This window comes from Marmota flaviventris, chromosome 16, assembly GCF_047511675.1.
Source record: "Marmota flaviventris isolate mMarFla1 chromosome 16, mMarFla1.hap1, whole genome shotgun sequence".
NCBI classification, from domain to species: Eukaryota; Metazoa; Chordata; class Mammalia; order Rodentia; family Sciuridae; genus Marmota; species Marmota flaviventris.
In genome coordinates, this window is record NC_092513.1 from 77,254,806 (window position 1) to 77,279,737 (window position 24,932).

A 24,932-nucleotide genomic window follows, 5' to 3' on the forward strand; every position below is an offset into this window, starting at 1 on the left:
CGAATTTGGTTTTGAAGCTTTGGATGGTGTTTTCTCCTAGGGCAGCAACTCCTGAATTTCCAAATGACAGTGAAAGCCAGGCTGGCCACGCCTAGCTTACTTTTTGTTTCTTGAAATGTGGGTCTTGGTATTCTAAAGAGTCCCCTGTGCTTGCCTGTGGGTGCAGACACAGGGGTGCACTCTGCAGAGTGAATGAGAAGCATGATTGCCTCTTGGGAGAGCACCGGGAGGCTGGGGACAGGCTCTGCATGGTGGTCTCCCAGAGGGCAATCCCACACATCCACGATGAAATGCCCACCAGGTAGACAAGGGGCTAATGCAGGTTGAATGTGCTCTGATTTCCATTCCTTCCATGTTGCAAACCCTGGTTTGTAACGACATGCTTGCATCTGCATGGTGAGACCCTGCTATAGAAGGCTGTGAACACCCACCCAGGGCAGACTAGTCGAGGGTGGTGGTCTGTGGAAGCAGGTGCTGTGGGGGATGATTCCTGTAGCATCTCTCTTTGCTTGGTCATTTCTCTATAGCTAACCAGTCCTCCAAGACTGATTCTGTCTCTTAGCTGGAGCTCATTCCTCTTTCTTATGAAAATTAATGTAACCCACAGAGGAAGTTTTTCCTTTTACCCAAATCTTGACAATTTTCTCAGCTTCAAACCATGAAGAAAATTCCCAGATGCATCTGAACAGGGCTACTTTGCATTTGAGTGGCTGTGTGGTTTCGAGTATGATAAACCTAGATTTGCATCTTCCTGATTTTGCTTCCCTAAATGGTATGGATTTTTTAATTTTGCATATTATTCACGATGTTTGTGGTTCAGCAGTGTAGCAAAGCATTTGCTTATGACACTAAGGATCTGTGAAAACATGGCTTTGAATGGTTTGATAGTATCTTCTTAGATGCCTATGCCATAATTAGCTTTTACTAATTCCTTATTTTTTAACAGCGAGGGTATTTCTAATCATCAGTGCAAGAGGGATGAACACTTGTATAAATAGATCTTTGTCCACATCAGATTGTTTCCTTGAATTCTTGGAGGTAAAATTGTTACATGACAGGATGGCACACATCTCTTAATACACGCTGGTATGGATTTATCAGGTAATTATCTTCGCTGTTGTTTGCCCAGAGGACCTTTTACTTCTGCCACAGTCTATATGATATGAGGTACTCTTGTGGCCTAGAGATGGGAAAATGAGCCGCTTTCCATGGCTAAGTGCTATTGGAAATGTTTGCTACAAGAAGTTAAAGGGCTGGGGCTGGGGAAGCTAGCACCTGCAGGAGCCATGCTTCAGTGGTCTCAAGAAAAGCAGAAGCCCCAACCACAGGTTTGAGACCCTTAGATAACGAGGACACACAGGGCATTCAGAAAAGGCTACAAAGGTTTCCTCTGCTGTTTCCAGGTCAAGCTAGAAAATGCTGGAAATTAGACAGATTCAGAGAACAAGAATACTGTGTTTAAGAACATCGTCATAGGTGAGTGGTTTTCCCAAAACATTGAAGCACAATGGTATGTTTTTGTGAATGAGATTCAGGGAAAGTGAGAGGGTGCAGAAATTACTTAGAGTCAGTGCTCACTACTTATGACTTTCAGATTTACAAATTGATCTATTCATTAATATGTACTTGAAACCCCCAAATCAATACAGTACTTTTACCACTGTTTGTATAATTGTGCAAGGTGGTAAAAAGTCTGCTGACACACATGCTCAGGTTGAATAAGAGTCATTCTGCCTCAGGTTGCATAAAGAGACACTCTGCCTTCTTGTCTCAGCCATTCTGGTGTGAACAGGTGTCCCTTTGCCTGGTCTTTTTATGGCCACTTTGGAGGGGGCAATTTTGTGCTTTCTGTTGGTGACTTCACCATGGAAAATGATCCCAAGTATAGTGCTAAAGTGCTGTGTCGGGTCTGAGATGTGCTTTACAGAATGAAAAGGTCAGCTTTATACACGCGTTGCAGTATTGATGGCCATGAGTCCCTATTAATATATCAACAATATATAATGAAGTCATTTTTTTTTACAAATATAAACACACAGTTGATAAAAGGTTACATATTGATCAACTGATAAAAAGGTAACCAGCCAGCCGGGCGCTGTGGCACAGTAATCCAAGCAGCTCAGGAGGCCGAAGCAGAAAGATTGCGAGTTCCAAGCCAGTTTCAGCAATATAGCGAGGCCCTCAGCAGCTCGCAGAGACCCTGACTCTAAGTAAATATAAAAAAGGCTGGGGATATAGCTCAGTAATAAGCGCCCCTAGGTTCAATCCCTGGTACCAAAAGAAAATAAATATGTAGCCGGAGGATCCCAAGAATTTAACTTTGCATTTTCCTAAGGAGCAGTGTTCAGAATTTGCAAATGTGTTGTTCATGCTATAGAACAGAACTACCATGCATAACAAGAAACCGCTGTATTTTGTTTCGTGCATGAAATGAAAAGAGAATAGAACCCAGATTATCAATACTGAAGAAATGGAGAGAGGAGAACATAGAGAAAGAAATGATACTCTGAGCAAGCACTGGTTGCTTCTGTCACCCAACCCCATTGCACTTACTGTATTAGGTGTCTGTTGCTACCTAGCAAATTGCCCTAAACTTAGTTGATTAAAACTATAGCAATCATTTATAGGTTGAGAGCACCTCATTCAAAAATCCAAAATTCAAAATGCTCCAAAATCTGAAAAATTGAGTACCGACATAGAAAATTCCATACTGTGAAACTCTGTATTATGCATAAAATTATTAAGATTATTCTATTAAACTACCTTCAGGTTATATGTATAAGGTGTATGTAAAGCACAAGTTAATTTTTGTGTTTATCCTTGTGTCTCATTCCCAAAATTTCTTCTTGGTTATGTACATAAAAATATTCCAATTTTTTAAAAATCCAAAATCTGAAACAATTCCATTCCCAATCATTTTGGGTAAGGCCTACTCAACCTCTGTTTTCTCTCATCATACTTGTGATCAGGTGTTTGAGACAGCTGGGCTGACTCAGGGTCTCCATAGGGCTACAGTGACCTGGGCTGCAATCTCATTCAAAGGTCTGAGGGGGGCTGGAGGACCCTCTTCCAAGATGGTTCCCATGGCTGGCAAGCCCATGCTGACTGTTGGCTGACGCCTCGGTTTCTTTACACACGGGCCTCTGCTGCTATTCACCCAGAGAGCTGCTTGAGCATCCTTACAACATGGCCTCTGTCTTCCCCAAGGGTGAGCAATCCACTTGAATAGCCCTATTTTGTCATGCTAGACGGAGGGGAAACTACAAAGGCTTTTTATGGATCAGCCTCAGACATTCCACACATCATTCTGAGGTCAGCCAATGGATGTGTGAGGGTGTGAACACCAGGTGAGACTCACTGGGTGCCATCTTGGAAGCTGCCTCCCAGAGAGACACTTGAACTCTCCAACAAACTTTGCAGGGTAGAGACCCATGGTGAAGGTAGCCTCTATTCTGGGGAGCAGGAAACAAAATGGTAAACACATTTACTCTAATGGAATGTCAATTCTTGTGACATTGGAGAACACAGACAAGAAAATAAATGAAAAGTTATGAACGTGAAGTGGGCCAGGGAGTGGGTTAGGCAGGTGTCGGGTGGGCATGAGGAGCTCTGCTGCTATTCACTGTGTTAGCATTCATGCTGGCTCCTCCTCTGCGGGAGATGGAATCCCTTCTACTGGAGTTATGCATTCTGGATGACTTTGCACCTGCCTTTTGGATCTGCGCCTAATCTACTTACAGTGCCCTTAAAAACAGCAGCTCAGAGTCCATGAGAAATATTGTGCTCATGACGGCAAGTGTGAGGCTATTGCTCTTCATCTGTAAAATAGATGAAGATAGAGCTGCCCAAGCGATATGTCTCAATCTAATATATTTTTAAGTGCAAAGGTCAAACAGTCAACTTATTTCTGGAACTGGATAAACGGACTCCTAATGTTCAGTGAGAAGATACAATGGTGTCAGTCGGTTGCAAAACAATATACGGAGGTTGAAATAAAACATGTGGGAGACATGCAGGTGCTTATTAGATATAGAGGGACTCCTCGCCACTCACAAGAATTCATTTCCACGGGTTCAGGGTGGGCTGCTGGTGGGGCTGCTCAGGGCCAGGGCAGACAGAGCCCACCCTTGGAAAACAAATAGGATTCCTTTCTAGATTTAACCCCTCACAGTGTGTCATGTGTGGAATGAAGCCTGATTGGCACCCGATTGGCACAAGGGGAGTTTTTGTGGGAAGGAAGCACTGTCTCCCACAGGCCTCTTATGATCTGTCCACCATGGTCATGTGGGTGTGTTTTGTCTCTCTCTCTTGGACAAGCGCACGCGCATGCACACACATACACACACACACACACTCCCTCCTTCCATGTGTGGGGTTTTCTATTCCTTTCTCTTCTGCATCCCACCATGACCTAATCCTTCTCTATTTCACACTTCCACTCATGAGGTACCAATGGTCCTGGGCAGCCTCCGTATTCTCCATTCATTGCTGACAGTTATTTATTTTTTAATTTGTTCTTTTTAGTTATATATGATAGTAGAGTCTATTTGGACATATTTATACAAACATGGGGTATATCCTATTCTAATTAGGATCCTAGTCTTGTGGATGTACATGATGCAGAACTTCACTGTGGTGAATTCATATATGAACAAAGGAATGTTATGTCCAGTTCATTCCACTGTCTTTCCTATTCCTATCCCCTTCCTTCCTTTCATTCCCCCTGTCTAATCCACTGAACTTCTGTTCTCCCCCTTTCTTTATTGTGTGTTAGTATCCACATATCAGAGAGAACCTTTGACTTTTGTTTTTTTTGGGGGGGTTGGCTTATTTCACTCCGGATCCATCCATTTACCAGCGAATGTCATAAAGTCATTCTTATTTATGGCTGAGTAATATTCCACTATGTATATATAACACATTTTCCTTACCCATTCATCTGTTGAAAGGGCACCTAGGTTGGTTCCATAACTTAGCTATTGTGAATTGTGCTGCTATACACAATGATGTGGCTGCTTCACTATAGTGTGCTGATTTTAACTCCTTTGGTGTGTGTGTGTGTGTGTGTGTGTGTGTGTATACACCAAAGGAGTTAAAGGTGGGATAGCTGGGTCAAATGGTGGTTCCATTCTTAATTGTTTGAGGAATCGCCATGATTGCATCAATTTGCAGTCCCACCAGCTCATTGCTGCCATTTATTATGGTGGCTTTGGTATATTGCCATCCCCTTTCACAGGTGAAGATCTGTGACACTAAGGTGCCCAGGTCACATGGAGCTGGGATGGGACACCAGCCTTTCCATGTCCCAGCCTCTGCTCTGTGCCCATGACCTTGCCTTCATCTGGGCCAGCAGGCACCAGTCCCATGGGTCTCCACGTCTTTCCAACCCTCCCCAGCCTCTGCTCGTGAGTGATGATGCTAACAAAGTAGATTAGGGTCGCTTCTCCATCTAATTTGTTGGTGAAAGAGCTAAAACCTAGAAGGCACACTTGAGATCTGTGGCCAGGCCACAACAGCTAATGCAGTGATTTCCAGGTGTGGGTATCTTTGTCCCCAAAGAAGGTTTGGCAATGTCTGGAGTTGATTTTTGTTGTCATGACTGGGGAATGGGATTCTATTGGCATCTGTTGGGTAGAGGCCAGGGACACTCCTAAATAATTTCTAAACTCCAGTAAATAACAAGCCCCCTGACACACTCAGAGCAGAGAGAGGCCCAGCCCCAGTGTCAAGAGCAATTGGGTTGAGTGACTCTGCGCTAATTGCAACGAAGGATGCCAGATGAAAATAGACGGAACCAACAGAGGGAGTGGTGGGGTGAATGCAGCTGCCTTACTATGTAAATAAAGGGTGGGGGACGTGTTGTAACCACATGTGAAAGGGAAACTCCAACCTCCAGAAGCCCAGTGTAACTTCTGGGCAGCTGGGGCCATCCACGCCTGTGCTGATAGACCACCGGGCACAGACCCGGGAGATGATGGCACTTAATGTCAAAGTTAGTGGCACTTTTTTTTTTTTTGGTACTGGGATTGAACCTAGAGGCACTTTACCACTCAACTATATTCCCAATCCCTCTTTAAAAAAATATATTTTTAGTTATAGATGGACACAATAACTTTGTTTGTTTAGTTTTTTTGTTTTTTAGGTGGTGCTGGGGATTGAACCCAGCGCCTCATGCGTGCTAGACCAGCACTTTACCACTGAGCCACAACCCCAGTACCCCCAACAGTCTCTTTTTATTTTATTTTCAGACAGGGTCTGGCTAAATTGCTGGGGTTGGCCTCAAACTTGAGATCCTCCTGCCTCAGCCTCCTAAGCTGCTGGGATGATAGGTGTGCGCCATTGCACCCAGCTCGGCAGCACTTTTATTTATTTTTTTTTTATTTTTTATTGTTGGTTGTTCAAAACATTACATAGTTCTTGGTATATCATATTTCACACTTTGATTCAAGTGGGTTATGAGCTCCCATTTTTACCCCATATACAGATTGCAGAATCACATCAGTTACACATCCATTGATTTACATATTGCCATACTAGTGACTGTCGTGTTCTGCTGCCTTTCCTATCCTCTACTATCCCCCCTCCCCTCCCCTCCCCTCTTCTCTCTCTGCCCCCTCTACTGTCATTCATTTGTCCCCCTTGTATTATTTTTCCCTTTCCCCTCACTTCCTCTTGTATGTACTTTTGTATAACCCTGAGGGTCTCCTTCCATTTCCATGCAATTTCCCTTCTCTCTCCCTTTCCCTCCCACCTCTCATCCCTGTTTAATGTTAATCTTCTTCTCATGCTCTTCGACCCTACTCTGTTCTTAGTTACTCTCCTTATATCAAAGAAGACATTTGGCATTTGTTTTTTAGGGATTGGCTAGCTTCACTTAGCGTAATCTGCTCTAATGCCATCCATTTCCCTGTAAATTCTATGATTTTGTCATTTTTTAATGCAGAGTAATACTCCATTGTGTATAAATGCTACATTTTTTTTATCCATTCATCTATTGAAGGGCATCTAGGTTGGTTCCACAGTCTTGCTATTGTGAATTGTGCTGCTATGAACATCGATGTAGCAGTGTCCCTGTAGCATGCTCTTTTTAGGTCTTTAGGGAATAGACCGAGAAGGGGAATAGCTGGGTCAAATGGTGGCTCCATTCCCAGCTTTCCAAGAAATCTCCATACTGCTTTCCAAATTGGCTGCACCAATTTGCAGTCCCACCAGCAATGTACAAGTGTACCCTTTTCCCCACATCCTCGCCAGCACTTGTTGTTGTTTGACTTCCTAATGGCTGCCAATCTAACTGGAGTGAGATGGTATCTTAGGGTGGTTTTGATTTGCATTTCTCTGACTGCTAGAGATGGTGAGCATTTTTTCATGTACTTGTTGATTGATTGTATGTCCTCCTCTGAGAAGTGTCTGTTCAGGTCCTTGGCCCATTTGTTGATTGGGTTGTTTGTTCTCTTATTGTCTAATTTTTTGAGTTCTTTGTATACTCTGGATATTAGGGCTCTGTCTGAAGTGTGAGGAGTAAAGATTTGTTCCCAGGATGTAGGCTCTCTATTTACCTCTTTTATTGTTTCTTTTGCTGAGAAAAAACTTTTTAGTTTGAGTAAGTCCCATTTGTTGATTCTAGTTATTAACTTTTGTGCTATGGGTGTCCTATTGAGGAATTTGGATCGGCCGCACTTTTAAGAAAGGTTTTAGCAACAGGATATCATGTAGGCAAAGTCAGGGTGCCGACCGGGACATGGGAGTTTGTGAAATATCAGGTGAAGAAGAATGTGTTGATTTGCAGTAGCCACTGTGGATGTGCAGACACGGGGAAAGAACTGCACGTGTGCTTTGTGTCCTGGGGTCACATGGAAGATTGGGGCTGGAGAAGAGTCCGATGAGGAAGCCTTTCCTGCCAGAAGCATCAGGCATAGCCTCATCAGGAAGAGCCAGTTCCTTCCCCCTAAGAAGCTATGAACTCACACAAGAACCAAGTCCCAACCAAGTGGCTGCAGGACAGATACTTCCATAAGTTTGGACCTGCTTATCGCCAAGGGTCTCTGGACGCGCAGCGACTAGACATTTAGACTGTTATTAGAAAAGCAACATGCATTCATTGTAGAAATTCTAAAGAGGAAGGAGCAACATGTTTCTATTGAAGAGGTATTTTGTGGAGAGCTTGCAGACCCTGAAGCATGAGAAAGTCAGCCAAAGTTTTCAGATCTTTGATGCTTACATTTTAGGAGAAGAGAAGGCTTACAGTGATGCAATGAAGGGAGTAGGTTCTGTGGTTAAGTTAAATATGAGTGGGGAGCAGACTCCTGCATCTGGACCATCAGGGACCATCTGGACCACCCTCCTTAAGAGGATGATGTCGAACTGAGACCTCAGGTCAGAGAAGGAGAAAGGCACCCAGGATAAAGGTCCATGGCTGGACACGGACAGACCTGACCCATGAAGACAGGCAACGAGTCATGTGGCTGGACAGGGGGAGCGAGCTAGCCTGGAGGTCTCAGGCCAAGGCAAGGAGAACCTTGTAGGAGAAGAGAGTTTGGAATGTGGCATGAGGGGAGAGAGGTCACCTTGCCTGGGAGTAGGGAACAGACGACCAGGAGCACAGGGCCAAAAGCAAGGACCAGAGCAGATGCCTTCACCTGAAAGATGGCGGCTGCTGCTTCTAGGGCAGCCCGGGGAGATGGTGGGAGGCAGAAGCCTCGGGATGTGTTCTCAAGGAAGACTGCTGAGAGAGCCCAGGAGACCAGCTCATCTGGCCTCTTAGAATCCTCGGCTTCTTGGCCGATGGGTGGACCTCAGTGCCCACGCGAGCTGCTGCCTCTTTGGGAGGGGAGCCTGCTCCAGCATTGCCCGATGCTTCTGGTAGGAGCAGGTTCCTTTCTGACCTGAGATGTGCAGAATGAAGGAAAGGGAGGACGTCTGCCCGTCTCTAGGTCTCACCCTGACCAACCAGGTGCAGTTGGTGTCATTTCCTAAGTGAGGAGACTGAGGGAGCATATGTTTGATAAGGGGATTGGCATGAGGAATTGAAAGCCCCTTCTCGGGTCTCGAAAGGTCAAATTGCCTATTAGATATCCAAGCGATGGTAGACAAGCCAACATACAGGTCAGGAGCCCAGTGGAGAGAGACGAATACCCATTAATCCACCAATATCTCCTGACCACCCACCGTGTACCAGGAGCTGTTAGGACCCTGGAGACCTGGCAGTGGACAGAGGCTTCCCTATTCTGACCTCCTAGAGCTGGCCCTCTGTTGGAGGGGAAGAAGATATACTCAAATGTGACAATCAGTGATGATGTGTTAAAGGGCTGTCACCTTTCGGAGATTTGCTGTAGGGAAAAATTAAGTAGGGAAGGGAGAGATGGGACCCAGGGAAGCATGAACAGTTATTCCACATTAAAAATCATTTTTCTATTCTAAGGGCACATTTAACCTGCATCGTGAAAAGGCCCCAATAGAGCAAGGAATTCTGTTTTTAAGGGGCTCATCTGGCACCTGAAAACCATTTCTGCTGAAGAGCTGCCTGCACAGGTGTGTGCTGAGGCGTACGGTCTGGTAGGCCGAGGGGCACAGGTATTGGAGCGCCTTGCTGGGGATCATGTGATGTCACCCCCCTGTCCAGTTGTAACTAAAGGTCTTTTTTGTTTCTCAATTTTCTGCTTTAAAAAAAAAAAAAACTGGTTATACACATGGAGAAAAATAACTGGCAATGTTGAATTAACAAAAAATACAGAGTGCGCTCTAAGAAGCACTGAGAAAGTGATCCCCAGGGGAAGTGACCTTGAACTCTGGACTTTCCCTGCAAACAGAGGGGAAGGGAGGCGGTGAGCAGAGTGTGTAAGAAGCAGGGACAGGGACCGTGGCAGAGTTCATGGGACGCAGGAAGAAGGCTCCTGGCAGGTGTGTGGCTGGCTCCCCCTGTCTCTGGTGGTGCAGAGGCCACAGCTGTGGCCAGGACCCAGGCTTGGTGAAAAGGTGCAGCTCCTTGAATGTGCCGTAGTGGGCGAGAGGGAGCATCTGGAAAACAGCTGAGAACGGCAGTCTGGCTGTGAGGTTGGGGTGGACGGTGGCTGGAATGGAGTGACCATCTTGAAGCTCGGGAAAGCGGAGGGTGGAGACCAGGACCGAGTGGGGCGCAGCCCTGAGAAGGCACAAGTGCCGCCATCGCTGTTCTATCGCTGATCTGTTGGTGCCTGAAGTTTAAGAGTCCAAGGATGCCGTCAGCAGTTCCTGTAGTGAACCAGCTCCGCACCCCACCACACAGGACAGGGTCACTCTTCCTTCAGATCAGCACCTGGTCACCTCCAGTACATATGGTCAGAAGCAAGAGGACCTCTAGGCCAGGATGGTGCTAGTATTGAGCACAGGGGCCTCTTTTTCTCCCCAGGGAAACCAGAGGTGGCCTTCTGCTCAGGAAGGAGGTGGACATGCAGCATCGGGTGGGGGTTCCCAGGGTCTGGGAGGGTGGGGGCAGGGGCAGGAGTCCCTGGGGACAGGGTTACAGTTAGAAGGGTCTACTGCACAGAAGGAGGACTGCTGTCGATTCCATCTGGAATGTCCCTCAAAGGCTCATGTGTTGAAGACTTCAATCTCATCTGGTGCCACTCTTGGGAGGTGATGGAAACTTCAGGAAGCAGAACTTAGTTGGAGGAAGTGGGGGTCTCTCTCGTCCCCTCTCTTTGTCTCCTTCCTGGCCACCATGGGGCGGCAGCCTTTTCTCCACCACCACGCACATCCACCACGATGTGCCTCCTCTTTGTAGGCCCATAGTGACAGGGTCAGGTGACGAGGGACGGACACCTCCAAACAAGAAGCCGAGATAACCCTTTCCTCCTCTAGGTTTATTTTCTCAGGTATTTTTGTCACAGCGACCAAAAGCTTTTAAACACAGTGACTGTCAACAGTATATTGTACATTTTTAAATAAGGGGGGTTTTGAAAGTTTTCACCACAAACATATGATAACTGACGTGGATATGCCAATTACCTGGATTTGATCAGTGCACATTTTATACATGTATCAAAACATCACACCATGCCACGTATATTATTAGAAATGAAATAAACAAAACCAAAATAAGCTATAAAGGACTTGTACCTCAGAGGGCCTCTAGAGGACCCCAGGACCTTGTTACAACCTGCTCTGCCTTCTGTCAATACCCTTGAACATGAGATTCAGGCCACATTACCAGCAGAGATGTAGCTATTACTAATAAACCAGTGAACTTTCAAAGAAAATGTAATTCCAGTTTATATCGATTAAGAGATGGCTGTTAGCATTTCATTTAAAATATTGTTCCTTTAAAAAGTTATTTAGTTGGAGCTCTTAGTGGATTAAAGATACCTGAAGAGGGACGTGGGGACCTGGAGGGGGTATGAGCAGTTAGGGACAGTTACACAGCAAGGGGCATATGAGGTACCTCTGTAAGGATGGGTGAGAGTGGTCAGGGGTGTGGGGGAGGCCACAGGGGGCGTGAAGTGAGCCCAGGATAGGGGGTGGTGTCCATGGCAGCCCTGGTGATGTCCAGAGAGCCGTGGATGGGATGCCCGGAGTGAGACTCATGGCAGGGGGCACAGGCACCCTGGAGGGCGGGACAGTCTGTGCAGCACAGGAGTGAGGCCGTGGGAGAAGTGTCGTGGTCAGGGTGTGTGGGGTCAGTGGTGAAGGTCAGCAGCTGCAGGTGAAGCCGTTGTCGTGGTGCAGGGTGAGGACCATGCACCACAGCCCTTGGGAGTCACTCCTGGGAGAATGCAAGACGGCAGAAGGTCCCCCGTGTCCCTTGCTGGGCACTGCCAGGGGATCCACATACGGGCAGGAAGCAGATGGACGCTGTGGCCTCCCCAAGATGGCGGGAAGAGCAGCACAGCAGGCGCCTGAGAGGAGCAGGACCCTGGGCAGCCTGCAGGGTGAAAGGAGGTAGGAGGGACAGTCCAGGCCCTACAGGCCCAGCACCCCTGGCCAGAAAAGTGTGGAGTGTGAGAAGAGAGGACGTAGGGGCGGGGCCAAGCCTGCAGCAGACACCATGGCGAGAGAACAAGGGGGGAGTCAGAATAGATGCACCTCCCAAAAGACACTCGGCTTCACCAGAGACGTCCCCTCCTTAAGAGCATCCTCAAACTAAGAACAAGTTAGACCGTGCTTCAGAAAACACAAGCTCTGAGAGGAGACTTGTCGGACGAAGAAAAAATAGACATTAACGGTCAAATGCTATGAAAAGCAAGCAAAAAAATGACTGTGCATCTTATCACACTGGACCACACCCCCGTCTTTGCAGGGCCACTCAGAGTGAGGATACGGTCCAGAGAAAATTCAGTGACCTGCATCAGGTGGGCATTCCTGTGCTGTGCAGCCACTTCTAGGACAATTCACATCCGAAGGGGTTGTTTCATATGATCACGTGGGGGCCGTGCTATGTATCATGTGGGGTGTGTGTGTGTTTATGTGATGTAGTAGGTGGATATGATGTGGCATGTGGTGCAGGCATGTACATGTGATGTAGGGTTTGTATGATGTATGTATGGTGTGTATATAGTTGTTATGTGTGTAGTATGTGTGGTATATGTGTATGTGATGTGTATCTATGCGGTATGTGGGATGTGATGTGTGTGGTATGTGTGTAATTGTGCCGCGTGGAGCATGTTTGGTGATGAGTGGTGTGTATGGTGTTTGTGTTGTATGTATGTTGTATGATGTGTGTATGTAAGACACATGTATGCATGATGTGTGATTGTGATATGTATGTTGTGTGAATGATGGTTGATGTGTATATGTGTGTGGTATATTGTGTTGTAGGTGCGGTGTGTTGTCTGTTATGTGTGTGAAGTATGTGATATGTATATGATGTGTGTATGTTGTGTGGTGAATATGTGATATGTGGCGTGTTTATGGAGTGTGTATGATGTGGGGGTGGTGTATGGGTGATGTGCATGACATGCGTGTTGTGTTTGTGGGTTGTGTGTGGGTTTGGTGTGTTTGTAGGGTACCTGTGGATGTGATGCAGTGTGTATGTTGTATGTGTGTGTATGATGTGTGTGTGGTATGTTGTGTATGCCTGAGGTGTTCGGGGAGTCTGGAGAACATGAAGGGGCCAGTGCTTTCTCCCCAGATGAACAGTGAGGCCATCTGGATGATTTCCTTCCATAACCAGTCCCTTTAGGATAAACCACACACCTCTGTGGATACCTCCTGGACATCTCATTTACAAAGCTCCATGTTAAAACTGCATCTGCACCAGGTACAGCAGCGAATGCCTGGAATCGTAGTGGCTCAGGAGGCTGAGGCAGGAGGGTTGCAAATTCAAAGCCAACCTCAGAAATTTAGCGAGTCCCTGAGCAACTCAGAGACCCTGTCTCTAAAACCCAGTGAAGTGTTGGGGAGGCGGCTCAGTGGTTGAGCACCCTTGGATTCGATCCCTGGTATCAATCAATCAATCAATCAATCACCTTTGTCTGCAGCTCCATTTCCCCTCTGCAGTGTGCGCTGGCACCTGGCGGGCAGTACCTTCCTGCTCAGATGTCCTTGTAGCTGTGAGTCTGCGCTATCTATCACCCACGCATTGGAGGCGCCCTGGTCACCTGGGAAGCGGTGTCACAGAGGGAGGCGGTGGAGTGGAGTGGAGTGGGGTCGGGGCATACTGTCCCCACGCTCAAGCAAACTGCAGGAGGATGTGGCTTGGGTGCCTCAGGCAGCTTCTGTCTGGTCTCCACCCCAGACCACGGGTGGGGAGGCCTGTGGTGACAGAAGGGGACAGTGTTCCATGGTCACGGATGAGGCCCCCACGGCTGCTCTCTGGATTTCAACTCCCCCAGTGGCTACCTGGAGGCGTCTCTGTAGTTTAGATACAGAGGAAAGGAGTTCAATAGCACCTTCACGGGCAACGCGTCCTGCGAGGGGCAAGTTTTCTCAAAAATCGTCACCATCTCCAAAGCAACCCTGGCTTTAAGCTTGTGTTGGTCTCTGCTCCTGGGTGCTGCCGTCCACCCACACGGGGAGTGCCTGAGCCTGTTTTGCAATAACACTTCTGTGTACTTCTCTTTTTAGTAGGTTTATTTTTAAAATTTTTGTCCCCCACCAAAAAAAAAAAAAAAAAAAGTGAATTTGGTCACTTTGGCCAAAGGCTGTGATTTGGGTTGATTATGCAGAGGGCGGGTTGGGAAACCGTAAGTTGTGTGAGCAGAAATGACAGTGCATGATGGGAAGTCCAAAGAGGGAAGCACTTCCATTCTGAGCTGGGAGGATCTGTCTCCACCTGGCAAGGGTTCAGAGGGATTTAGCCCACATTTCTTGCAGCTTGAGTTGCTCACTGAAGTCTTCTCATCTTTGTCTTGTCCCCAGGTGTTTCCCCGCCTGTGCCCTGTTACTTCCTGAGGAGACAGCGCAGGCATGGCCAACAGCCCAACAGAGAGCGCCAACCACCTGCCCTTCTTTTTTGGCAACATCACTCGGGAGGAGGCCGAAGATTACCTGGTCCAGGGGGGCATGACAGATGGGCTCTACCTGCTGCGTCAGAGTCGCAATTACCTGGGTGGCTTTGCCCTGTCGGTGGCTCACGGCAGGAAGGCACACCACTATACCATCGAGAGGGAGATCAATGGCACCTATGCCATCTCAGGTGGCAGGAACCACAGCAGCCCTGCTGACCTCTGCCAGTACCACTCCCAGGAATCCGATGGCCTCATCTGCCTTCTCAAAAAACCCTTCAACCGACCCCCTGGAGTGCAGCCCAAGACAGGGCCCTTCGAGGACCTGAAGGAAAACCTCATCAGAGAATATGTAAAGCAGACATGGAACCTTCAGGTGGGTCTCAGTTGGACCTGCACCCTGTGTTCATGGGAACCTGGGACCCCACACAGATGTCCCCATGACGTACAAACCTAGTGTGCCCAAATGAGCACCCAACTCCTTAACCATTAATTTTAGCCAAAAAGCGACTGACTCTAGGAAGATTACCATTCCTCCTTTATACCCACCGCTGAGGCAGGGAAACTTCATGCCAGGGATGTGGCTTTCTGCACTACAGGAGATGTTGCCACCAACTTCATGGTGGGACTTTCCAAAGAGACATTGATATTTACCTAACAGGGTCATGCCATGCATAACAATTGGCCCTTGAATTTACAGCTTCTTAATATCTCTTGCTCAGTGTTCTGTCTCACACACATAGGTGCACCACCGTTTCTTTGGCTGCCTGGCATTGTCCACTGGGCACGATAATTTATTTGACTAGTATCCACTGATGAACCCTTTTATCAATTATAAATACTGCTGCCAATGATATCACTCTATGCTAATACTAAGCTGGACTGCAGTATCTCTGGTATAAAGCCTAAGAGTCAAGGTTTGCCACGGCAGAGGATGCTTGTGTTTAATTTGGACACGTGAACAAAAGTTTGCCTCTGGAAAGTTGGCAAAGGTGTCCACGTTCTTACCTACCCTCCCTGCTCTTCTCAGCTACACATTTGGGGTGGTTTTATTTTTATTTTTACTTCTTGGGTTTTTCTTGATTAATGCAAATTCAAACACTGGCTTCTTCGTTAGTAACTCTTGAAAAGATCGGTTTCCTTCCCACCAAGAAGGACAAAGTAGTTGATTCACTAAGCGCTCGGCCCAGTTTTCCATCTTTGATCTCCATCTCGCTTTGCCCACAGGGGTAAGAGTTTTAAACCTGTGCTTTCTGTGATGACGCTTCCTGCAGGCACAGGGTCAGTGAGGTGCTCAGTGTAACTAGGTAAAGGGGACAGGACACCTCAGGTGCCTTCCTTGTTCACCTCTTAGGGCTTCTTGACCTAAGACCTTCTTGGAATAACCAGGTTCTGTCATAGAACTAAGTGTCTACCTACTGGATGATTTGGTTTTCTGGGCCTCAGTGTTTATACCAGGTAGTATTCAACGTTTTGTCTGATTTCGAAAATGCCAAACTCTTTCTTCCAAAACATCTTTCTTATTTATACACTTGAAGGTATTTAAGTCACCATCAAGATCCTACAGTTTGTTTTTTTCTGAATGAATGAATGAATGGATGGATGAAATCTGATCCTCCTTGGTCACATTAGAGCTCACCAAACATCAGACATGGATTTTGTGATTTTTTTTTTCCATTTCTGCCTGGTCCTGCTCATTCTCTCCCCCTGGTCACACAGGGCCAGGCTCTGGAACAGGCCATCATCAGTCAGAAGCCCCAGCTGGAGAAGCTGATCGCCACCACAGCCCATGAAAAAATGCCCTGGTTCCATGGGAACATCTCTCGGGATGAATCTGAACAGATTGTCCTGATAGGATCAAAGACCAATGGAAAATTCTTGTAAGTATTATGTCTTTTCCCCCCACCTTCTACCTCTGGGCTTGCTTGGACAATTAAGGGGAACTCGGCTTCCCCGTGAGTAGACTCCATGTGATCCCAGGAAGGGGTCACATGTTTTTATCTGATGACGCACGTGCTGTCCTGTCCTAAGGACACTACATATTTAAACGATTAACCATGATCCAGTGGGTTTTGCCTAGTGTGTCCCTGAAGTGCACACTCTTCTTGGGTGTAGAGGGACTCCATGTTTAAAGACAATGGCATTCAGCCACATACAGTTGAATAATCCTTTTCCAAAATGCTTGGGACCAGAACTGCCTTGGATTTCTGATATTTTTTTTCTAATTTTGGAAATATCTTGGGAAATACACATTGTGTAAGGCTGTATAAGAGAATCTCATATGGTGTCTTCGGTGCACCCGTTTTGACCCATTACGTAAGACCAGGTGTGAAATCTTCCACTTCTGGTAACATGTTCAAGCTCCCAAGTTTCAGATTTTGGAACATTTCAGATTTTCAGCTCAGAGAGGATCAACCTGAATTCCACTTTTCATGGCAAATATGGGGAGCACAGACACTGTCTGTGATCATCGAACAGAAAGGCAAACACAAATTTGTTCCTTCAGATCTCCCACCCCCAACCTCAGACTGGACTTCTATTTTTTTCTTGGAACTAAGTGCTAGCAGGGTAGATTTTTTTTCTTTTTTTGTTTTCAAAAAGATTCCTGGGAGTCGTTTATATAAACAGTGACTATAGCTATTTAATCAGAATGGGTTTGTGGACTTCAGCTTTATAATCTCAAACACCAGAAGGTATGAATCCTGGGTTCTGTTGCTCGTTGTCTTTATTGGGTCAGTGTAAACCTGAATTTGAGAAGGTCCTGGGAGGAGTGGGCCAGCTGGGTGGAGTCATGGTCCAGAAAAGGTTGAGAGCTGTTTTGGGGTGAAAGCACCTGTCTCCCAAGGTGCTCTGGCAAGATGAAAGGGCAGATGGTTGCTGGCAGAGAGAAGGCTCATGTGCATTTGTCATAACTCAGTGTTCCCAACAGAGATGCTTCCAGGGGACCACAGAGGACCCCATTCTTGCCTCAGAAACTGAACCGGAAACAGTGAGGTAATCTAGTGGTCAGGCACATTGATGAATACCGGGCAGACTCTGTCAACTTTTTCTAGAAACAGAAGTGTATTCCCTGAGTATCCACCTATTTAAAGAATTTTTCTCATAGTTCTGATTTTTTAAAATGATTTTAAACACAAACTTAAAAAAATAAAAAAGTAGCCCGGGTTGAGATGCATGATGTCAGAGTGTGACTTTCAGGGTGATGCAGCCCCAGCCGCTGACACTGATGATATACAGAAGAAACGGTGTTTGCCCTCCATGCAGACACCTAGAAGCTCATTTTCTCCAGGTTTGGACTTCTTCCATTTCCTCAGCAATAATTTCCAACACACATGTCACAGGACTGCACTCTTCATGTATTGAGTGCCCGAGGGACAAGACCCAGAGACAAGGCCTTCTGGCTCTTTGCTAAAAGGACCTGTTCTTAGACTCTTTGGGAAATAACCATGGAGCAGATTTTTATTTCTCAAAGTTACCTGTTGCTGAAAAAAGTGTTTGCACCCTTCTTGGGCCCAAGTTCTGTTCTCACCTTCTTTCTTCAAGGCCATGTATGAACTTCATGCAGACGACAGGGGACCCAGTGTGCATCCTTGTCTGTCTGCTGCACAGACTGACATCCCATGCACCCTCATGTTCCTGGGGTTCACGATTAATACAGGAGAGTCTCAAAACTACTGTGCATCTGTATCAGCTGGTGTTAGAGCTCATGCAGTGCAGGGGCCCAGGGGTGAGGGACCTGGTGTCCATTCACACTTTCAAAGTCCCCCCAGTCCACTCTATGACTGGGTTCTTTTTTGAGAGGGGGGTGGGTACCGGAGATTGAAACAGAGGCTCTTAACCATTGAACCATATCCCCATCCCTTTTTCACATTTTGTTTTAAGACAGAAACTTGCTGAGTTGTTTAGGGCCTTGCTAAATTGCTGAGGCCGGCTTTGAACTTGCTATCCTCCTACCTTCCTGCCTCAGCCTCCCGAGTCATTAGGATTACAGGTGTGTGCCACCGCAGCCAGCTATGGACTGGGTTCTTGCTCTGCCTTACACTGTAATCTCCAATCTCTTGGATGCTACCTTGCTTGTTGCCCACACCCCAGCCCCGACTCCTTCCTGGCGCTGCCAAACATGCTGGGTTGCCCACCATCAGCACCCTTCAGTTCAGGCCTTGTGTCAGGGAGGTTACTAGTGAGAGGCAGGAGCCCATGGTGGAGCTGGAGAGTCCCCACTTCACAACCAAGGTTCCAATGCCAATTGCAGGACCTCGGACTAAGGGATAACCTTCCTGAGGCTCAGCTTGTCTGGGTCTGGGGTCAGTGGTGATGTTGCCTACTGTTGCCTTGCAGATTCAATGAAAACACATGCCAAGCTCACAGCAGGGCGTGGACTCTGGGTCCATACCCGTCTGCGTTTTTCTCTGTCCACTAACTTTTAGTGTTCCTTCTCCAACATTAGCACCAGGAAATTCTCTTCACTAGGAACCTTCATGGTTATTTGTCACAGATAAAATATAAAGAGGCATCCTAGAACCTTTACTACTTGAAGATCTTATTTATGACAATGAATCCTCCTGCAATACAATACCTAAGTGGGGTGCTTGGTGGAGACCAAGCACATTTCTGCGGGACAGTGGTATACAGTGCTTGCGTGTCTGAATGTGGGCTTGTGTACTTTTGTAGACTGTGAAGTTTCTAGCGTCCTGATTTTGGCCCAGATCCTCCTTGTGTCTGGCATGGAGCAGGGTCTACGTCAACAAATGTGATGATTCTCCCAAGTTCAGGTTGCCCCCTCGCTGGTACGGATTCCTTCACCTAGACAAGTGTCCGCTGGTGTTTATTTCGTGGGAAGTAGAGCTAACAGACTCCAGTGACTCTTATGAGCCAGCAGCAGATCTTGAGGCTGCACATCTGCCATGAGTACTTCTGTCTTCAGTCTATGACAGGCATCTGTCCTACCTACCCCTGTGAGGATGCACCACGGTTGCAGGAGATCCCAAGCCAGGTTTTGAGTGATTCAGATCTGACCTGTCCTAAGATGTTCCTTCCTTCCAACAAATAGCCATGGCACAGGGTTTTTGAAGTCACAACCTGGATTCCAGTCACGGCTGGGCATCCCACTTAGAAAAGGGGGGTGTCACCAAGCTGTTGGTTTCTTTCTCCTAGTCCTTCACAAGCCTTTATTTACATTTTCCCAAAGAAGGTGGCTTGTATCTCCTCTCCTGTTATTTTATCTGCTCATCTACCCATGAACCAACATTACTGGAGTCTGTAGTTCTGTAAAGCACCAAATACTGGGTGCCCTGAGGGGTTCTGCCGTGGGAGAACTCAGCCCTGCAAGTATCTGCCTTTGTGGAGCCAGCTTCTTTAGTGAGAGACACTGAACAGTTAGAAGTGCTCGCTACGGTCATCACTCCACATCCATGGGGGGATTTCTTCCAGGATCCCTTTCAGATACCAAAATCCACCAGTGCATGAGTCTCTTGTATAAAATGGTGCACTATCTGCACATAACCTGTGCCCATCTTCCCAGATACTCTAAATCCTCTTTACATAGCTTGTAACACCTAATGTAATGTGAATCTTGTGGAAAGAGTTGTCATTCTATGTTATTTAGGAAATAATGACAAGAACAAAGTCTGTGCATGCTCAGTACAGACTGATTTTTTGTGTGTGTTTTAAATAATTCAGTTTCCCAGTTGGTTGAACGAGTATTGGATGTGGAACCTGTGAATATGGAGAGCTGACAGTCTGTTGGGGGCACATAGCTAGGGTCCTGTTTTATGCCAGGTGGTGAGGGAGGGCCTCACTGTGAAGGAGAGACCTGTGGCCATAAGGATGCATCCCACCTGAGCTCTTGTGAGTGCCTCGAGGCAGGGGTGTGCTTGAGGGCTGGGTCCCCATGGGAGACCAGCGTAGGTGGTGCAGAGGGAGGAGGGTAGGGGTGGAGGAGGAGGGATAGCCTGGATAACTTAATAATAACTCAGGCATTGGTAGGCTCTGCTCCGGGTGATTTGGTGGGGCCACCTTTGGGATAGTTAGGGCTAGATGCACCAGGTGTTCAGGGTGGTCTTTCTGCCTCTCATATCCCTAACAGGCTCTGGAGAGGAAGGGGGCCCACCCTTCAGAGCCAGGCCGTGCACATTCATGCATGCTAGAACAGTGGGGCAGAGTTTATTTTTTACTGTGACCTTGGGGTCTTTGCCTTCTCATGCCTGAGCACAGGAGCCATGTTTAATGCTTGTGGGAAGACAGGGTGGCATGTGCCGAGCTCTGCTGCAGAGTCCCCAGGGCACAGTGCAGAATGTCCCTGGTGCCCCATGTTCTGTGTCTGGGCTTCCAGCTCCCTGGTGATAGGACAAGCTTCACATTCCCTTTGAGTCCCTGTCCCTTCGTGTGGTGCTCAGGATGATGGCTCTGTATAAGGTACGCAGGGCCCACACCCTTCTCCGTGTGAGTGGTTAGGGGTCACATCTCATTTCTGTCCTTGTTCTCCCGGCAATGTGGCAACAAGACAGAAGGCAGCACTCGAGGGCAAGGACTGTCCTGGAGTGTACTTGTAGACAGGGCCCTGTAGAGAATTTGGGGTTTCTGAAATTCGCTTTTGTTAAGATCTAGTGACTCCCTCCACGTAGCAATCCATCCCTCAGGGAAGCAAAGGTGATCCAGCAGCTGTTGATGACTAGACATGACCCATGAGGTGCTGCTTTGCAGCGCAGACGGGTAACTAAATACAGCCAGCTTTCCATTTACGTGGGTTCCACATTCGTGGATCTAAATTTTTTTTTTAACTTGTGATTAGCATGCATTTGATTTTTATTAGATGTTTCTGAAATTAAGTATTGATATAATTAGTACACATTGGTGTTTTTGAAGTGTCTTGTATAATAACACATAATCATTTTAAATTTTTTGTTTTAAGGCACAGAGAGAGGTTTATTAGGAAGGTAGATGCACATTCAAAGGAGAATGTAGGCTGTCTCGAAAGTGAGAAGCCTGCCTTGGATCATGGGGGTCCAATATTTATAGAAGGGCTACATCAGGGGCTGGATGGGAGGTGGATCCAGGGTGGGGCTGCACAATTTCATACCAGTTTTCCTGGGCGCTTGTGTTTCCCTCAGTTTTCAAGATCACAGGCCAAGAGCATGGGCCAAAGTTTGCAAGTGTGTTTTCTGCATCTTGGTGACTTAACTCTGCATTTCAATGACTTGAGAGTGTTTCCCTTAAAATTCCATCATTTTCTCTCCTTATTCTAAATCCCTCTCTCATTTCCTCCCCTGAGACTCTGATCCCTTAATCTTACCAGTTAGTGAGGGGTGAAGATCCATCTTCTAGCTTCAGGCTAGCAAGGGGTGATGACCCTGCCTAGCCAGGGATCAGAAGTCCCATCCTGACTGTTCTAAAGGAGATGGACACTGGTCTCAGTTGCAGGGATGGGTTGATAGTCTTGTGTTGCCATCTCTTAACATGGAATTGTTGTAATCTGGAAGATACAAGTTTTATTGGATTAAAAAGACCTGGACTGAGCAAGAGGAGCAGAAGTATAGTGACCAGAGGTCCTAGCAGTGAAAACAGCCAAGTGAGCTTAGGTAAATAAGCGCTGACAATTTTATCCGAAATATTTTTAAATTGGTACCTGTACTGAGCATACAAAGACTTTTTTTCTTTTTTTGTCGTTCTTTCCTAAATAATATAGACTGACAATTTTTACATAGCTTTTACGTTGGGTATTGTAAGTAGAGATGATTAAAGTATACAGCAGGATGGGTGTAGGTTCTGTTCCCTTTAACATAACTTGAGCAGCTGCTGATTTGGGAATCCTTACGGGGTCCGGGAATTAATCCCCCCTGGGTGCCAGGTGACTGCAGCCACACTGTGGTCTCACCAGTGTTTAATGGAAGTCTGGAGAAGGCCCTGAACCCGAACTAAGGAAATGACCTGGACACTGTGGTGCCCAACTGTGATCCCAGCAGCTCAAGAGGCTGAGGCAGGAGGATCGCAAGTTTAAAACCAGCCTCGGCGATTTAGGAAGACCCTGTCTCAAAATAAAATACACAGAGGGCTTAATGGTTAAGTGCCTCTGGGTTCAATCCCCAGTACCCCCCTCCTCCCCTCCCCCCAAAAAAGAGGAAATGAGCCAAACCTCAAAGAACAAATACACAGAGAACAAAAACTGCCAAGTAAGTTCTTTGGTCCTGGTGTTTCTGATGCCTGTCCACCCATCTCCCTGACTGACTTCCCTGTTCAGGGTTGAGGTGCCCACACAGGTTTCCCACACAGGTCCATTCCTAGCCCTGGGTGACCCCAGCTAAGTCTCCCCAAACCAACCCTCCTTCCCTCAGACCTCCTTCTGAGGAACCTCAGGGCTCCCTGATCTAGAAACAGAATCTAACTTTTGTGATTCCTGAAGGAAAGTGAGGAACGAGAGATGGGTAAGTGAGAGACGAAAGACAGAGACCAGGCCGAGAGGCACAGGACATTTTATCTGTCAGAGGTGACAAAGGCCAGCTCTCTATAGCAGAGAGAGGCAACACGGGCTTGGGTTCTGGGACTTTTATGGGGCAGACTCAGGGGTCAGAGCCGGGCAGGTCCTAATGCAAGCTGTTAAGGGTGGGGTTGGTATGAGGGAGTGGGGAGCCTTTCTCAGAAACACCCTCGGGCAGGAAAGCAAAATTTTTCTTAAAACAGAGGCTGTCACTGAAGATGGCCATCCAGATGCTAAGCAAGGACCTTACAGTGTGAATATGCTGGGCATGTGTAGAAGCTTACCAAACAGACATAGGGAGCTAAGTCCCAAGGACTCCCTGTGGGGTACTGCTGAGTGACCTGCTAGAAGTTCCATTTAGAGAATCACCCGAGTAGTCACAGGTGAAGCTGTGAGAGTTCATTCTAGAAGTTTTGGGTTACTTTATGGTTCAACATAGCAAGACCCCTGTTTGGGGGAAACTTGTGTCCTTGCAGCCCTCTTTAGAGGTGACACTGGATCACCTTCTCTCAGGTGGGACACAGAAAGATACAGAGCCCATCCCTCACGGCTTCAGTCCTTCCCCGCCCTCTTGCCGTATCTACTAGCTACCAAGAGGCTGTTTTTATCTATGCTTCTTACCATATCTTATCTCAGGAGGTTAAGGGTGGAGCGGTCTTAAGGGACAGGGAAGAGGCCCTTGGATGCCCACTGGCCTCATTTCCCTGATATTGCACGCTGTGAACTCCAAGCGTGCCCCTGTCACTTTGTCTCTGCTGATGCCTGTCCCCCTAAGCCACCTATGACATTGTCCTGTGCAGGCCTGTGACTGACCTGTGCGGGGTACTCAGTGTCTGTCCACCACCCGAATTAGTGAAGTTTTGTGGATCTGTCCCATGTCCCCAGCTCATGTTTGCTCCTTGTGATCTGAAATGCTGTGGCACTTCCGTTGTTCCACATGGGGACAGGTCCCTGTGAGTCTGTGTGGGGAAGGAATGGAACACGATTCTTGGCTCTCTCTGATCTCCTCCAGCTTGCTATTTTGAGAAGTTAGTCACAGCTCAGGTGTGGCTACAAAGTGAATGTGAGAGAAAAAGGAAACAAAAAGTTTATTTCCCTAAAATTATGGATCCCTCCCCCCAGGGAAGAATCCAGGATTGGAGGAGTCCAGAGCCTGCAAAATTTGGAGACCCTCTTTAAAAAAGTACAAAATTAAGTGCAAAGTAACCATAATCAATTACTGTCTTTTTTAAAGCTGGTAAATACTTTTAGCAAACAAATTTAGAAAAATAACATGATTTTTCAATGAGCTGCCTGATACATCTCTAAAATCCCCTTTTTTTTCTACAAGGTTCGTATCACATTGTATTTTGACTGCCTCCCCATTCACAAAAACTGAGTAATATTGCTCTCTCTATCTAGAAATAGATATCAGTCCTTTCTGTAAGTTCACAACTCATTATTAGTCACGATTTGTATATTTTTAGGGTCCTTGTTAACTCTGAGAACGGAAGTTGGCCAAAGAGTAATCTTTCTGGGATAGAACTAAAATCTCTTAGGAGGCCCCTCAGCTGGCCTGAGTATGGGTGGGGGAAGGTGTCATGGTTTAGATCCCCTTCCTCTCTCCCTCTCTGTTCCTGACCCCACCATGATCTGAGAGCTCTCCTCCACTGGGGCCTCTGGCCATGACGCTCTGCCTAATCTCAGACCCAAAGAAATGGACTTGGCAGAGATGGAAACCTAGAGCCAAAATCAACTTTTCGTACTCTGAGTTGCTCCTGTTAGGTATTTCAGTCACAGAGATGCAAAGCTGACTACACAGACAGGGACACTCTGAGCACACACAGAGCCAGAGACACTGGAGCACAGGGTCTGAGATGGCCACCGCGCCTGCCCAGGTCAGGATGGAGCCCTGCTCATGAAATAGCTGAGCAATAGGGCCAAGGGAGGGAAGGGTGGGAAACTAAGAGGGAAGAAGTCCACTGTTTCATTGCAGTGACCAAAAGGCCTGACAAGAACAATTTTAGAGGAGGAAAGGTTAATCTGAGGCTCAGGGCTTTGAG

At 47.0% G+C, this 24,932-nt stretch overlaps 1 protein-coding gene across 3 annotated transcripts in view; it reads left to right on the forward strand.

Moving 5' to 3' along the window:
* Syk (spleen associated tyrosine kinase) overlaps positions 1–24,932 on the forward strand; it is an 89,389-nt gene that overhangs the window by 29,549 nt on the left and 34,908 nt on the right. For all 3 annotated transcript variants that reach the window (XM_027955415.2, XM_027955416.2, XM_027955414.2), the window contains 2 exons: positions 14,332–14,793; positions 16,137–16,297. In XM_027955415.2, coding sequence (XP_027811216.1) covers positions 14,380–14,793; positions 16,137–16,297 — 575 coding nt within the window. In that variant the 5' untranslated portion in view covers positions 14,332–14,379. The remainder of the gene's footprint in view (positions 1–14,331; positions 14,794–16,136; positions 16,298–24,932) is intronic.